General features: G+C 43.5%; 1 protein-coding gene across 10 annotated transcripts in view; it reads right to left on the minus strand.

Annotated features, from left to right (window-relative positions):
• Window positions 1–1945: 1945 nt before the first annotated feature.
• Window positions 1946–12481, minus strand: part of LOC119943608 (putative leucine-rich repeat-containing protein DDB_G0290503) — a 62096-nt gene continuing 51560 nt past the window's right edge. For 9 of the 10 annotated variants that reach the window (XM_038764700.1, XM_038764699.1, XM_038764703.1 and 6 more), the window contains 5 exons: window positions 10791–10943; window positions 9685–9846; window positions 7451–7530; window positions 6199–6289; window positions 1946–4119 (listed from right to left, as the gene is read on the minus strand). In XM_038764700.1, coding sequence (XP_038620628.1) covers window positions 3961–4119; window positions 6199–6289; window positions 7451–7530; window positions 9685–9846; window positions 10791–10943 — 645 coding nt within the window. In that variant the 3' untranslated portion in view covers window positions 1946–3960. The remainder of the gene's footprint in view (window positions 4120–6198; window positions 6290–7450; window positions 7531–9684; window positions 9847–10790; window positions 10944–12481) is intronic. The other variant, XM_038764704.1, reaches the window with a different exon arrangement.

The raw sequence follows: 12481 nt of genomic DNA on the forward strand, positions 1-12481 counted from the left end.
GGTAGTGATTTCCAACACGGATTCAGAAGGCAGCTTTCTCAAATAGGTTGCAGTAAAGGGTTAATGTGCCAGCTAGGGAAGAAACAGGCTTACCGTATGCACTGTCCCCTTCAATGGCCAAACAGCAGAAAGCAGAACAAGGAGGAGGCAAGAGGCAGAAGCCAAGAGCCACAGTCACTGAAAACACACATGGACACATACCCAAAAGCCTGCTCCAACTGGCCCTCTCCCCCACATCCCCCAGGACTTTACCTCCAGTCTGCCCTTTGTCATGCTTAGTGTCCCAAGCAGGATCCAGGGAGGCTCCCAACTAGCTGAATAGTTTCTGAGACACCACCATTGGCACATCTGTCTTCAAGGGGCAGACACCCTGGGCCTTGCCAAGGATGGTTGGTCCTCTTTGCCTTCTGGCAGCATCTCAGCTCTCTGGAGTACCCTACCCCCACTGGGTCCAGCTTCTCTTGGCTCCAGAGGCTCTTCCCCATCAGGGCTTTGGGCATGCTCCATTTCTCAGATGTTGGCAGGAGCTGAGGTGGGGGCATTGTATGAAGGTGAGCTCTTGTGACATTTACGAACTTGGACAAAGGGCAGTCTTCTCCCTTAAAGATTCATGCATTCACACAGCCATCCTTCACAAAAACAGTGTACAAAAATATTCCACTGAAAGAGAAATTCAAGTCTATTCTGGGGCAAAGGTCACAGACATGCATCTCGCAAGATGCTTAAAACTCACACAACTTAGTATATACAACAGTGACCAGTGCATAGCTTAACAGCAGCTAGTGAAAAGTCTATTAAGGTGAGTTGGCACAAATCATATCTAAAGATGAAATTCTCTTGGCATTTTTAGACTTGGACAAAGGGCAGTCTGCTTCCCCAAACACACCAATGCATTCGCATGCTCATCTTCCATAAAGACAGTCTTACATCTCTCCCTTTTTCATACATTTAGAGACTACACTTTTGCTTCTGGATTGAATTATAGTATAGACACTAATTACAGCTAGGATAGCCAAAGAGTAAAAAAACAAAAACTGGATTGGATTATAGACAAGAACAGAGCAAAAAAACATGGGAAATTACAAGTGGTTATATAATATGCAAGTCAATGCACGGCTAAGTTATTCGATAGCCAACTGACAAGTCAGGTTTACAATACAGGTGAAAAGAGTGTATACCGGACCAAGAAACATTACAGGAAGTAGCACACCAATATACACAGAAATGTAAAATTCTAATGGAGGGGAAAATAGCAGTGACCAAGTTACAGTCAAATAAATAACTGTACACATTGAGGATATACAAACACAAGAGGGAAAAAAATGGGAAAAGGATGGATCCTATGCAGAATAAAACTTTATAAAAATCAATCATGGATAGAAAAGAAACAAACCAAAAACAAATGAACAAAAGAAAAAAATCAGTCATGGTACACACACAGTGACTTCCCCAAAACTGTAAGAATTCATTAGGCAAGTCACTCCCCAACCCCCCGACAATTTGGAGTTCCAAACAATATATTTTTGGGAGCATGTCGGGCTACTTTACTATGATGATAATAATGATATTATTATTATTATTATTATTAACAACAATAACACTACTACTCTTCCTGGGCCATCTTCTGCTTTCTCTTTTTTAAGAAAGAGAATATGGAAAAGAAATGAAATGCTTAGATTGAGCCCCATGTGGGGCAAGGATTGTGTCCAACCTGATTAACTTCTATCTACCCCAGGGTTTAGAACTGGGCTTAATATCATAATTTATTTTTATTCAAATATGAAAAAGCAAAAAACCCCAAAATGTTACAGCCAAACAGTCCTAATAGTAAATGCTAATGCCACAGGAAGTGATAAAAAGGGAAGAGAAACAGATAATATACAAAATAAAAAGGAGGAAAAAATAGAATCAAACCAAAATAGAAAATTTTATACATTTTAAAATAAATTTTAATTAAAGCAAAAAGAAAAATATTAAGGACAAGGAAGAGAAATAAAATTTAAAACAACACAGGAAGGCAAATTTTGGTGGAAGATTTGGAAGGAAAGGCCAATTGTAAATTTGAAGCAAACAGCAAAAGGTTCAGAACAAAAGCCAATTATAAATTAGGAAAAACACGGAACCAAATTATAAACTTAGGACTTGATTAAAAACAAATGAGATACCAGCCATGAGGATCGGGTATGACTATCAGTGTCCACTGACTGGCTACCGCCTGATTCTCCCTGCTAATATGTCAGGGGATCTGGGTTGGAGCAGGGGGAAGGGTGTGCCAGGCAACTATTCCCACCCACAGGCTGCTCTGTTTTTGAGGAGTTCTTGGAGAGCCTTGTGAAGGCAGTTTCAAGAACAGACCTCTGAAACCTTAAGGGTCTCAACCTCTTCTGTGATCTCCCTGATCCTCCCTCTACTGAGAGCTGGTAGGGATAAAAGAGGTGGGAAGAGGGTCAAGTCTGTTGCTTGGGTGCTAGGTCAGACTGCCTAGTGAAAGAGAGGAAGAAATGGAGGGTAGGGACCAGGCTGCGTAAGAGCGAGGACCTGGGATGGGGCGGGAGTCAGTCGAGCAAGACTGGGGTTTGACACTATCCTGCTCTGTGGGTGACTGGGAAAGGGGAAGGGTAGACAGGGAAGTTAGTTAGTCCTCTAACTCAGCCTCCAAGTCGATCCGCTTGTCCCTCTCTCCACAGAAGTTCTGGCATGTCCCCTCAGTTACTAGGATTCTGTCATTAGCCCTATTGGCATGCAACTCATAAAGGATGCCTCGTTACTTCTGCTTCACCACTGGCACTATCTGGGCATCACAAAATGCTTCCACCTCCCTCAGATGGAAGAAGAGACGAGCTACCTCATCCCAGAGTGTGCTCACTAACAGGCAGAGCTTGGACCTTTGGACTCTTCCACTTGGCCTTGCTCCTTAGGAGCTTGCCAAGCCCTTCCTCCATCTCAAACCAGGTATAGCTCTGCAGTTGATCAAAAAACAAACAAAAAAATATTTCTACTAATCTACTTATAAGGGAGCTCAGGATGAGAGAACTTACTAGACAGCAAATAACCATAACTGGCCACAGTCCCAAGGGGTCAGGCCTAGGAGCTAGGAACCCCAAAAGTGAAATACTTATTGGAGTCACGATACCAATAATTAAGGACTCCCTCTTCAATGGTGATCTCCAACACTGGGATTCAGTAGACAGTTGACCAGATGGGTAGCATGCCAGCTGGTGAGCTGTAGGTTGAGGAAAGAAGCAGGCTTACCGTGACCTCTGATGGCCAAACAGCAGAAAGCAGAGCAAAGGGAGACAAAAGGCAGGAGCCAAGAGCCCCAGTCAGTGCAAAGCAAACACACACACAGGCACGCACACACACACTCACTCACTCCAGGTTTATGTCCTGACTGCCCTTTGTCATGTTCAATATCCCAAGCAGGCTCCCTGCTAGATGAATAGTCTCTGACCTTCCATTCAGCTCCTTTCTTCACCCAGAGTACACATCCTGTGCCTTGCTTATAGGAGGTCCTCTTGGCCTTCCGGCAGCATCTCTCGGGAAATACGATTGATGAATACTATGATCTCTCTGGTGATTTCCCCTTACCCACTGGATCCGGCTTCTCGTGGCTTTGGGTACTCTCAATATCCCTGACGTTGGCAGTGGCTGGACTGGGGGCATTGTATGGAGGTGACACCTCATGACATACATGGATTTGAACAAAGGATGGTCTGCTCCCCTAAATACACCATCAGTCACACACCCATTCTCTGTAAGGACAGTGTAAAATAATATTTCATTGTAAGAGCAATTCAAGTCAATTTTGGAGCAAATGTTATAAACATACACCTTGGACGATGCTTAAAAAAAATCACAAGTTTGAATATCTACAACCGTGACCAGTGAGTGCATAGCAATTTGTGAAAAGTCTATTAAGGTGAGTCGGCAGGAACTGAATTGCCCAGCAATTACAGTGTATTATAAATTGCCAGTCAGGCACAAGAAAACCACAATGTGTACAACTAAAAAGTAAACTAAAAATAAATATCGGGATTTGGCTCTGCAACTGGGCATCCCTGAGAAGTATAGTCTTCTGCCTCGGAGCCAGTTTCCAAAGGACATGGCCCTTCTTTTCATCTGTCAAAGAAACAGAAACAGTAAATGAAACCATCATCCCAGAGAATGGAAGCCTATTGTGGCTGTCAGTGCAGTCTGCATGTCCTTTTTATCTGTGCTTGGTTAGCTACCTCCGCAATCCTTAGTAGTGCTCGTCTTCCTGTCAGTACTCCTGCAGTCACATAGCATTACGAGTTTTCCTCTTGTCAGTGCTCTTGCGGTCAGCTCTGCCCCAGTTGTTTGATCCTTTAGTGCCTCAAACCTTCTCTGCCCTGCTACTTGATGACTCCAGCGTGAATGCCTGGCTCCCTGGCTCCCAAACTCCTCTCTCCTGTTGCTTTCCTTCTTGGCCCACCCCAGGTCTCTGCCTTTGGGATACCCAGAAATGAAGTCCGAGCCAAGAGATAGTGTCCCAGATGAAGGCACCTTCTGATACATTCATACATACAAAAGGATGTATGTCTTTTACCACCCAATCCAACTGCTAGTCAGAGTCATCTACCACTTTCCCACTAGGCCCCACCTCCAACTTCCTGAACCATTTTGATCCCCTTCTCATATTTCTTCTCTCATTCTCCATCCCTACATTGATCCTTGGGGACTTCAATATTCATGTGGATGTCCCCAGTGATCCTTCCACTGTCCACCTCCTCTCACTCCTCTACTCCAATATCCTCCTACTCCACCCCACTTCACACATTCCCCCAACTTGGGCATACACTTGATCTTAGAAACTCCAGTGTACAATCACTACCCTCACCAATTTTGAAATTCCTCTACCTGATCACAACCTCCTCACCTGCTCTCTTTCCCATACACCCAACCCCTACAGATCTTTTGACCTCTTCCAGCATTTTACAGCCATCCTACCCCATTTGGTCTCCATAACCAAACTACCTTCTCCTGACGCACAAATCGACACAGTCAACATCAACCTCTCCAATTAAAAGAAGCAGAGAAGCAGCGTGGCTCAGTGGAAAGAGCACGGGCTTGGGAGTCAGAGGTCATGGTTCAAATCCCGGCTCCGCCGCTTGTTAGCTGTGTGACTCTGGCCAAGTCACTTAACTTCTCTGTGCCTCAGTTACCTCATCTGTAAAATGGGGATTAAGGTTGTGAGCCCCACATGGGATAACCTGATCACCTTATATCCTTCCCAGCGCTTAGAACAGTGCTTTGCACATAGTAAGTGCTTAACAAATACCAAAATTATTAATTATTATTGATAAAAGAATTCCTTTGTACCTCTGTCCTTTCGCTGGTTTTGAACCACTAACCCACAACCCTGGATTACCTCCACAGTATGCTTCCCTTGCTCCTGTGCCCGAGCTGAGAGTGCTGTTGGAGGAAATCCATACATCACCCTGACTTTGTCCATCTGAAATTTGTTCTTATCTGTTTCAATTCAACCCTCTCCAGTGCCTGCTAACAATACTTCTCCTTTCTAATTCACTCCCATACTCACTGCCCCCAGCAGCTGTTCCAGACGTTTAACTCCCTTCTCAAACCTCCTGTCCTCACCATGTCTTTCCCGTAATGACCTGACCACATACTTCATCAACAAAATTGAAACCATTAGGCGTGATCTCCCTAAAATCTCCCCCCTCCTCCATCCTCTTAGACTCTCCCTAGACTCTCCCAGCAGTAACTCAAGATGAAATCTCTCATCTCCTCTCTAAATCTACCCTCCTTCACCTATGCTTCTGACCCCATCCCTTCATAATTAAAAAAAAAATTAACACTCACTCCTTCCTCCATTCTTCCCTCCTTGACTGCTATGTTCAACTGTTCTCTCTCCAGTGCTTCACTAATATGACTAGAGTTTTCATCTCCTACCACCACTGCAGGGACTGCAAGGTTAGGGAGACAGGGGATCCAAATCAGACATGGAGAAGGAGGAGGGAACTCAAGTAGGGGAAGCAAGAAGGGGGCAAAATTGGGGTATGAGATATCAACTTCTATTTTCCCAATGTTCCCTTGGGGCCCTGATATAAAATGGGGTGGCTAAAGAGGGGAGCCACCTCAAGGAATAATATTTTGTATCCTTTCTTTCAAAGAGTCAAACATTTTATACAATCATCATTTATTGGAGTCAGCACTCACCTTCCGCACGATAACATGTTCCCGGGGAGCTATGATCAGAGATTCCCTCTCACCCCAGGGAAATGGTACAATGAAATCTCCACATTCAGAGCTGTAAAGATGAAACCAAAAGAATATCACCGAATATTTGGGGAACCCCCACACTCTTGAATGGTTCAGGACAGGCCTCAGAGCAAGGCACTGATGCTGGGGGCCAGGCCACAGGACCAGCCTTTGTCCAGCACCAAGGATGTTAAGGTCCAGTCCCTGCCAGTGTTTCTGGGTAGGCTGTTCATGTGCTTCAAAGTAGCCCAATTTTCACTCTGTAGGGCAACTCCTGGTGGTTCCTCCACTCTTGCAAAGTTATATCCAAGGGTCAGGCAGGCTCTTAGACCCTCTCATCTCATCATATAAGACTCTCATCTTAATCAGCTAACAGTCTACATTATTTCATAAGATCCAACTAATAACTATTACTTCCACAGAAACGGAGACAATCCATTAAACCGCTTCTCTGAACCTCCTTTGTCTTCACATTTCAGTGAGTCAATGTATTAGTATTAATGGTGATAATAATAATATTTGTAATATTTGTTAAACACTTACTATGTGCTAAGCACTGGGGTAAACACAATATAAACAGAATGGACACAGTTTCTGTTGTATATGAGGCTTAACACGGAGAAGGTTCATGTCCCAAGTCCTTTTCTGTCAATTTTCTCTTTATAAAATGCATTTACTCATAATTATTATTGTGAGTTGCTTAATATCCCCCAACCAATACTCTATAACATTCCATTATTAACATACTTTTTATAAACCTGACATTCTTTGCTCCAACTTCAATTTTGTCAATTTTTTTGAAAATTAATTTCTCAATATCAGCCTCAGACTGATACATCTGACAGGGGTAGGAAAATATAACCTGTGGCCCTGCAGTTCTCCTTGAAGCACCTAGAAAGAACCCACTGAGGGAGAGGTTTTGGAAAACGGCAGAGGCCTATGTGGGCAGAAGTGACCGAAGACCTTTTCTGCCCCATCCTGATCTGGTTTGGGACTTTTTTTTAAGACATGCTGGACACACCTTGCCTTGTCAAGGTTCAGTCTACAATAGTGGAAGGCCCTGGGAATACCCAGATTGACTTCTAGCTTCATTCCAACTCAAGGCTTGAATATACCTAATATAAAATTAAATGGAAACTAATTCATGAAACAAAAACAACCCCTTGCAAAGTAAGAACTAATAGCCACTAAGATTTACCCAAAGGGTTACCTTTTCTCTTGGTCTATTGTGACAGATACATCAATTGGCTTCTTAGGAGTTTTTGTGGTAACTTCCGAAACAATTTCACCCTGCAATAAAGCCCGTAATACATTTGCCTTTTAAAATAATTATCTTGCTTGTTTCTATCCAAACACCATGTTCATTTCAAACTATATATTTTTTAAGTTAGAGAACATACTGGCACACATTTAGGCTTTTAGCTGCTAAGTTAAAAGCAGCATCTAAGGGTGTTTCCTTTTCACAACTTTTGATAAACCAAATCTTGCCCAAGTACATTTATAAACACTATTTGTTTTTACCATGTTTTCAAGTTCATTTCATGAAAATTATTATATTATCAAAGCCACAATAGAAGAAAAACCCCTGGAGTTTAAAGAAAAAAAAAGGAAATTCAAACAAGCATTCCTCTTAAGCATGTTTGCACTAACAAATTCAGAGGTGGAAAACATCTAAAAGGGCACTCCAGTGGCATATCTCACTATTCTCCTACTACAACCCAGTCCGCACACTTCAATCCTCTAATGCCAACCTAGTCGCTGTATCTTGATGTCATCTACCTCCCCACCAACTTCTCACCCACATCCTGCCTCTGACCTGGAATGCCCTCCCTTTTCATATCCAACAATTATTTTCCCCACCTTCAAAGCTTTATTGAAGGTACAACTGCTCCAAGAGGCCTTCCTTGACTAAGCCCTTATTTCCCCTTCTCCCATGCCCTTCTGCATCGCCCTGACTTGCTCCTTTTACTCAATACTACCCCCAGCACCATAGCACATGAATATATCTGTAATTTATGTATTTATATTAACACCTATCTCCCCCTCTAGACTGTAAGCTCATTGTGGGAAGGGAACATGTCTGTTATATTGTTTTGTTGTACTCTCCCAAGTACTTAGTACAGTGCTCTGCACAAGGTAAGTGCTCCATACAAATGACTGATTGATAACAGAATTTTTTTGGAATACAGAAATCCCCTACTCCACTCCTCTCATGCCATACCCTCTGCCTGAATACCCTCTCCTCCCAAGACTACTTTCTGAGATCCTTCCCTGCTTCCATCAAAGAGCTCCTAAAATTCCTCCTCTTTTAGTAATGAAGTAGTAAAATGAGCAGGGGTCAGCACCATTAATTGCAGCTCACTTTCCACCAGATACAAGTCACTCGGACTGTTGAGCATACTGTAAATTTTCTTTTAGGAGTCTTAGGAGTCCGGCTGCCTCCCTTAAGACCGACATGGAGTAGAAATTCCAGTGCCTTACAGGAGTAAGAACGACCCCTAGCAGAGTCCCATGTGGCCCGGAGCCCTACATGAGACTGAGAGCTGTTCAGTCCCTACAATTCCCAAACGTACAAACAAGCCAGGTTAACTCCCACCAGGAAAACATCATGGAGCAGGAACCCCTTCCTTACCTTTGGATCTGTTCAGAGGCTGTGGGGGCTCAGTGGTTCATAAATAAAGACTGCCTGAAGTCATGAAATGTGTGAGGACTTTTTGTTTACGTACTTGTCTATTCATAATTACTTTTATGTGTTAGCTAGTCTCCTCCATTAGCCTATAAGCCCCTCTAGGACTGAGACCATGAGTAATACCATTGATAGAATTTCCTCAGCACCTTGAACATAGTTCATGCTTTGTACACGTAGGGTACTCAGTGCTGATGACAGTGAGGATGATGGCAGAAAGCCAAAACAGGGAAATCACATACTTTTTTTTAAATGGTATTTGTTAAGTGCTTACTATGTGCCAGGTACTGTACTAAACACTGAGATAGATACAAGATAATTGGGCCGGACAGGGTCCATGTCCCATATAGGGCTCACAATCTTAATCCCCATTTTACAGATGACAGAGAAAATTTAAGTGACTTGCCCAAGGTCACACAGCAGACAAGTGGCAGAGTCAGGATTAGACACCGGGTCCTTCTGACTCCCAGGCTTATATTCTATCCACTAGGCCATGCTGCTTCTGCTTCTACCCTGGATGACTGGTATGAGAGCAGTACTTCTATTCTCACAGTCAAGGGCAAAAAAGGGTGGGGAGAAGAGATAAAAGGATAGTGCTGTAGTGACAGAGGTGATGAACTTAAACACCACTCTTTCAGTATTATGTCTATCACCAACTCAAAAGGGTTGGGAGCACTGTCCTGATGAATGACCACTAGAGGAAAAGCTTTTTTTCCACACCCTTCTGCCACCTTCCCCCCGCAAAGATGAAAACTTACATGGGCAGTTTTGGGGAGAGTTTGAAGTGTTTGGTATTCTTGCTCAAGCATGAAATAACGGTTTTGCAAATCAGTGTAGTGCAACTGGTTGTCCTTTACTGACTGCGATAAATTCTCCAATTGGGTAGACAAAACTGCATTTTCTTGAAATGTCTGTATTAACTGAAAAAACAGGATCTTTTCATAAATATTAGGCAAATACTTATTTGGACAGATACAAATACTTAGAGAGGGGCTTCATATATTTGCAGGTGCTTGAATGAGACCCTCCTTGTTGAATACATTAGTCAATATTCCATCTAAGTTTCACCAGCCAATCTGAAGGTATCTCCAGAAGAAGAAGAAGAAGAAGAAGAAGAAGAAGAAGAAGAAGAAGAATTGTGGTATTTTTTAAGTGCTTATTATGTGCAAAGCACTGTTCTGAGTACTGGGAGCCACAGAGAAGTTAAGTGACATGCCCAAGGTCACACAGCAGGTAAGTAGTGGAGTCAGGAGAGAAACCCTCACTTAGTATGCATTAAAAGTATAAACATCAGTCACAAAACCTAGGTACCTTCAAAAAGAGAGACAATATATGTACACTTGGTTTAGAACATAAAATAAATGCCTCACAAGTTGGTTACCCCACATCTTTTTCCTCTAGGGCTGGCCAAGAGGTACTTCTGTTAAAAGGGAAAGTTAAAAAACCAAGTAGGCGGTGCTCAATAATTAACAATGAACAGTAGGAGAGGACCCTTAGAGGCTAAGAAAAGATAGAAGACATAAGTTTTGTTGAAGAGCTCGCTTTGGCCCTACCACTATCACACAGCGATTTAGATTCTTTTCATAGCCCGTGTCCAGAACCGACAATACCTACAGAACTTAATCCTTACTGCTCCCTCCCTCATTATCAGGACCAGACCCAGAAGTTAGCAGTGCCAGGACCTCTTATTGTATGTGAAAAACCCTAGTTATCCCTTGGATTCTCACACTGCACTTACTTTTGACATCCAAACTCAAAATGGGATCAAAATTAAGACTTCAGCACTCCTATGTGAAACCCTTAGCTCATAAATCTTATTATTAATTACTGTTTCTCTAAGAGCCGAGGAAAAAAAACATCTTACTTTTGAATTCACTTCTTGAAAGCGCAGATCTCGATTTTGGATTTCACGAAGACAGTGCTGCAAATTATTCTGAAGCTGGCTCTTCTCTGCCATCAGCTGTTTGATTAGTTCAGGGTCATTTTCACTTCCAACCAAAGCAACAGTTTCTAAAGCCTAGGATTAATGGCAAAAATCGTTCAGAATGAACTTTTTCTTCAGCATTTAAATGTTTTCTGACTTTTCCCTTAATATAACCATTTCCTTCTATTCACAAAGTACCTCCTGTAACCTTTTTCCCCCTATTTCTGCCAAGAATCCTGGGTATCATAATACAGAGCTTTGACAAATACTACAATTTAATTGGAAATGAGCCACTCCTGCTCTCAGTATTTGCTTCTTCGTCCTTAAAGGATATCTACTTCCAAGTTAAGTTGGCTGTGGCTGCTCTAAGGTTAGGGCTCCTGAATAAGATCCAATTCTTGCTCAAAAGACTGGATTTTACTATGACTTGATTTTAATTCAATCAGTCAATCAATCAATCGTATTTATTGAGCGCTTACTGTGTGCAGAGCACTGTACTAAGCGCTTGGGAAGTACAAGTTGGCAACATATAGAGACGGTTCCTACCCAACAGTGGGCTCACAGTCTAGAAGGGGGAGACAGAGAACAAAACAAAACATATTAACAAAATAAAATAAATAGAATAGATATGTACAAGTAAAATAAATAGAGTAATAAATACGTACAAACATATATACATATATACAGGTGCTGTGGGGAAGGGAAGGAGGTAAGGGGGGGATGGAGAGGGGGAGGAGTGGGAGAGGAAGGAGGGGGCTCAGTCTGGGAAGGCCTCCCGGAGGAGGTGAGCTCTCAGCAGGGCCTTGAAGGGAGGAAGAGAGCTAGCTTGGCGGAGGGGCAGAGGGAGGGCATTCCAGGCCATTGGGATGACGTGGGCCGGGGGTCGATGGCGGGACAGGCGAGAACGAGCCACGGTGAGCAGATTAGGGGCAGAGGAGCAGAGAGTGTGGGCCGCGCTGTAGAAGGAGAGAAGGGAGGTGAGGTAGGAGGGGGCGAGGTGACGGAGAGCCTTGAAGCCAAGGGTGAGGAGTTTCTGCCTGATGTGTAGGTTGATTGGTAGCCACTGGAGATTTTTGAGGAGGGGAGTAACATGCCCAGAGCGTTTCTGGACAAAGACAATCTAGGTAACGGCGTGAAGTATGGATTGAAGTGGGAGAGGCAAGAGGATGGGAGATCGGAGAGGAGCATGATACAGTAGTCCAGATGGGATAGGATGAGAGCTTGAACGAGCAGGGTAGTGGTTTGGATGGAGAGGAGACGGTGGATCTTGGCAATGTTGCGGAGGTGATACGGGCAGGTTTTGGTGACGGCTTGGATGTGAGGGGTGAATGAGAGAGCGGAGTTGAGGATGACACCAAGGTTGCGGGCTTGTGAGACGGGAAGGATGGTAGTGCCGACAACAGAGATGGGAAAGTCAGGGAGAGAGCAGGGTTTGGGAGGGAAGACAAGGAGTTCAGTCTTGGACACGTTGAGTTTTAGGTGGTGGGTAGACATCCAGATGGAGATGTCCTGAAGGAAGGAGGAGATGCGAGCCTGGAGGGAGGGGGAGAGAGCAGGGGCAGAGATGTAGATTTGGGTGTCATCAGCATAGAGATGAAGCCATGGGAGCAAATGAGGTCACCAAGGGAGTA

Source organism: Tachyglossus aculeatus, chromosome 22 (genome assembly GCF_015852505.1).
Source record: "Tachyglossus aculeatus isolate mTacAcu1 chromosome 22, mTacAcu1.pri, whole genome shotgun sequence".
Lineage (NCBI taxonomy): Eukaryota > Metazoa > Chordata > Mammalia > Monotremata > Tachyglossidae > Tachyglossus > Tachyglossus aculeatus.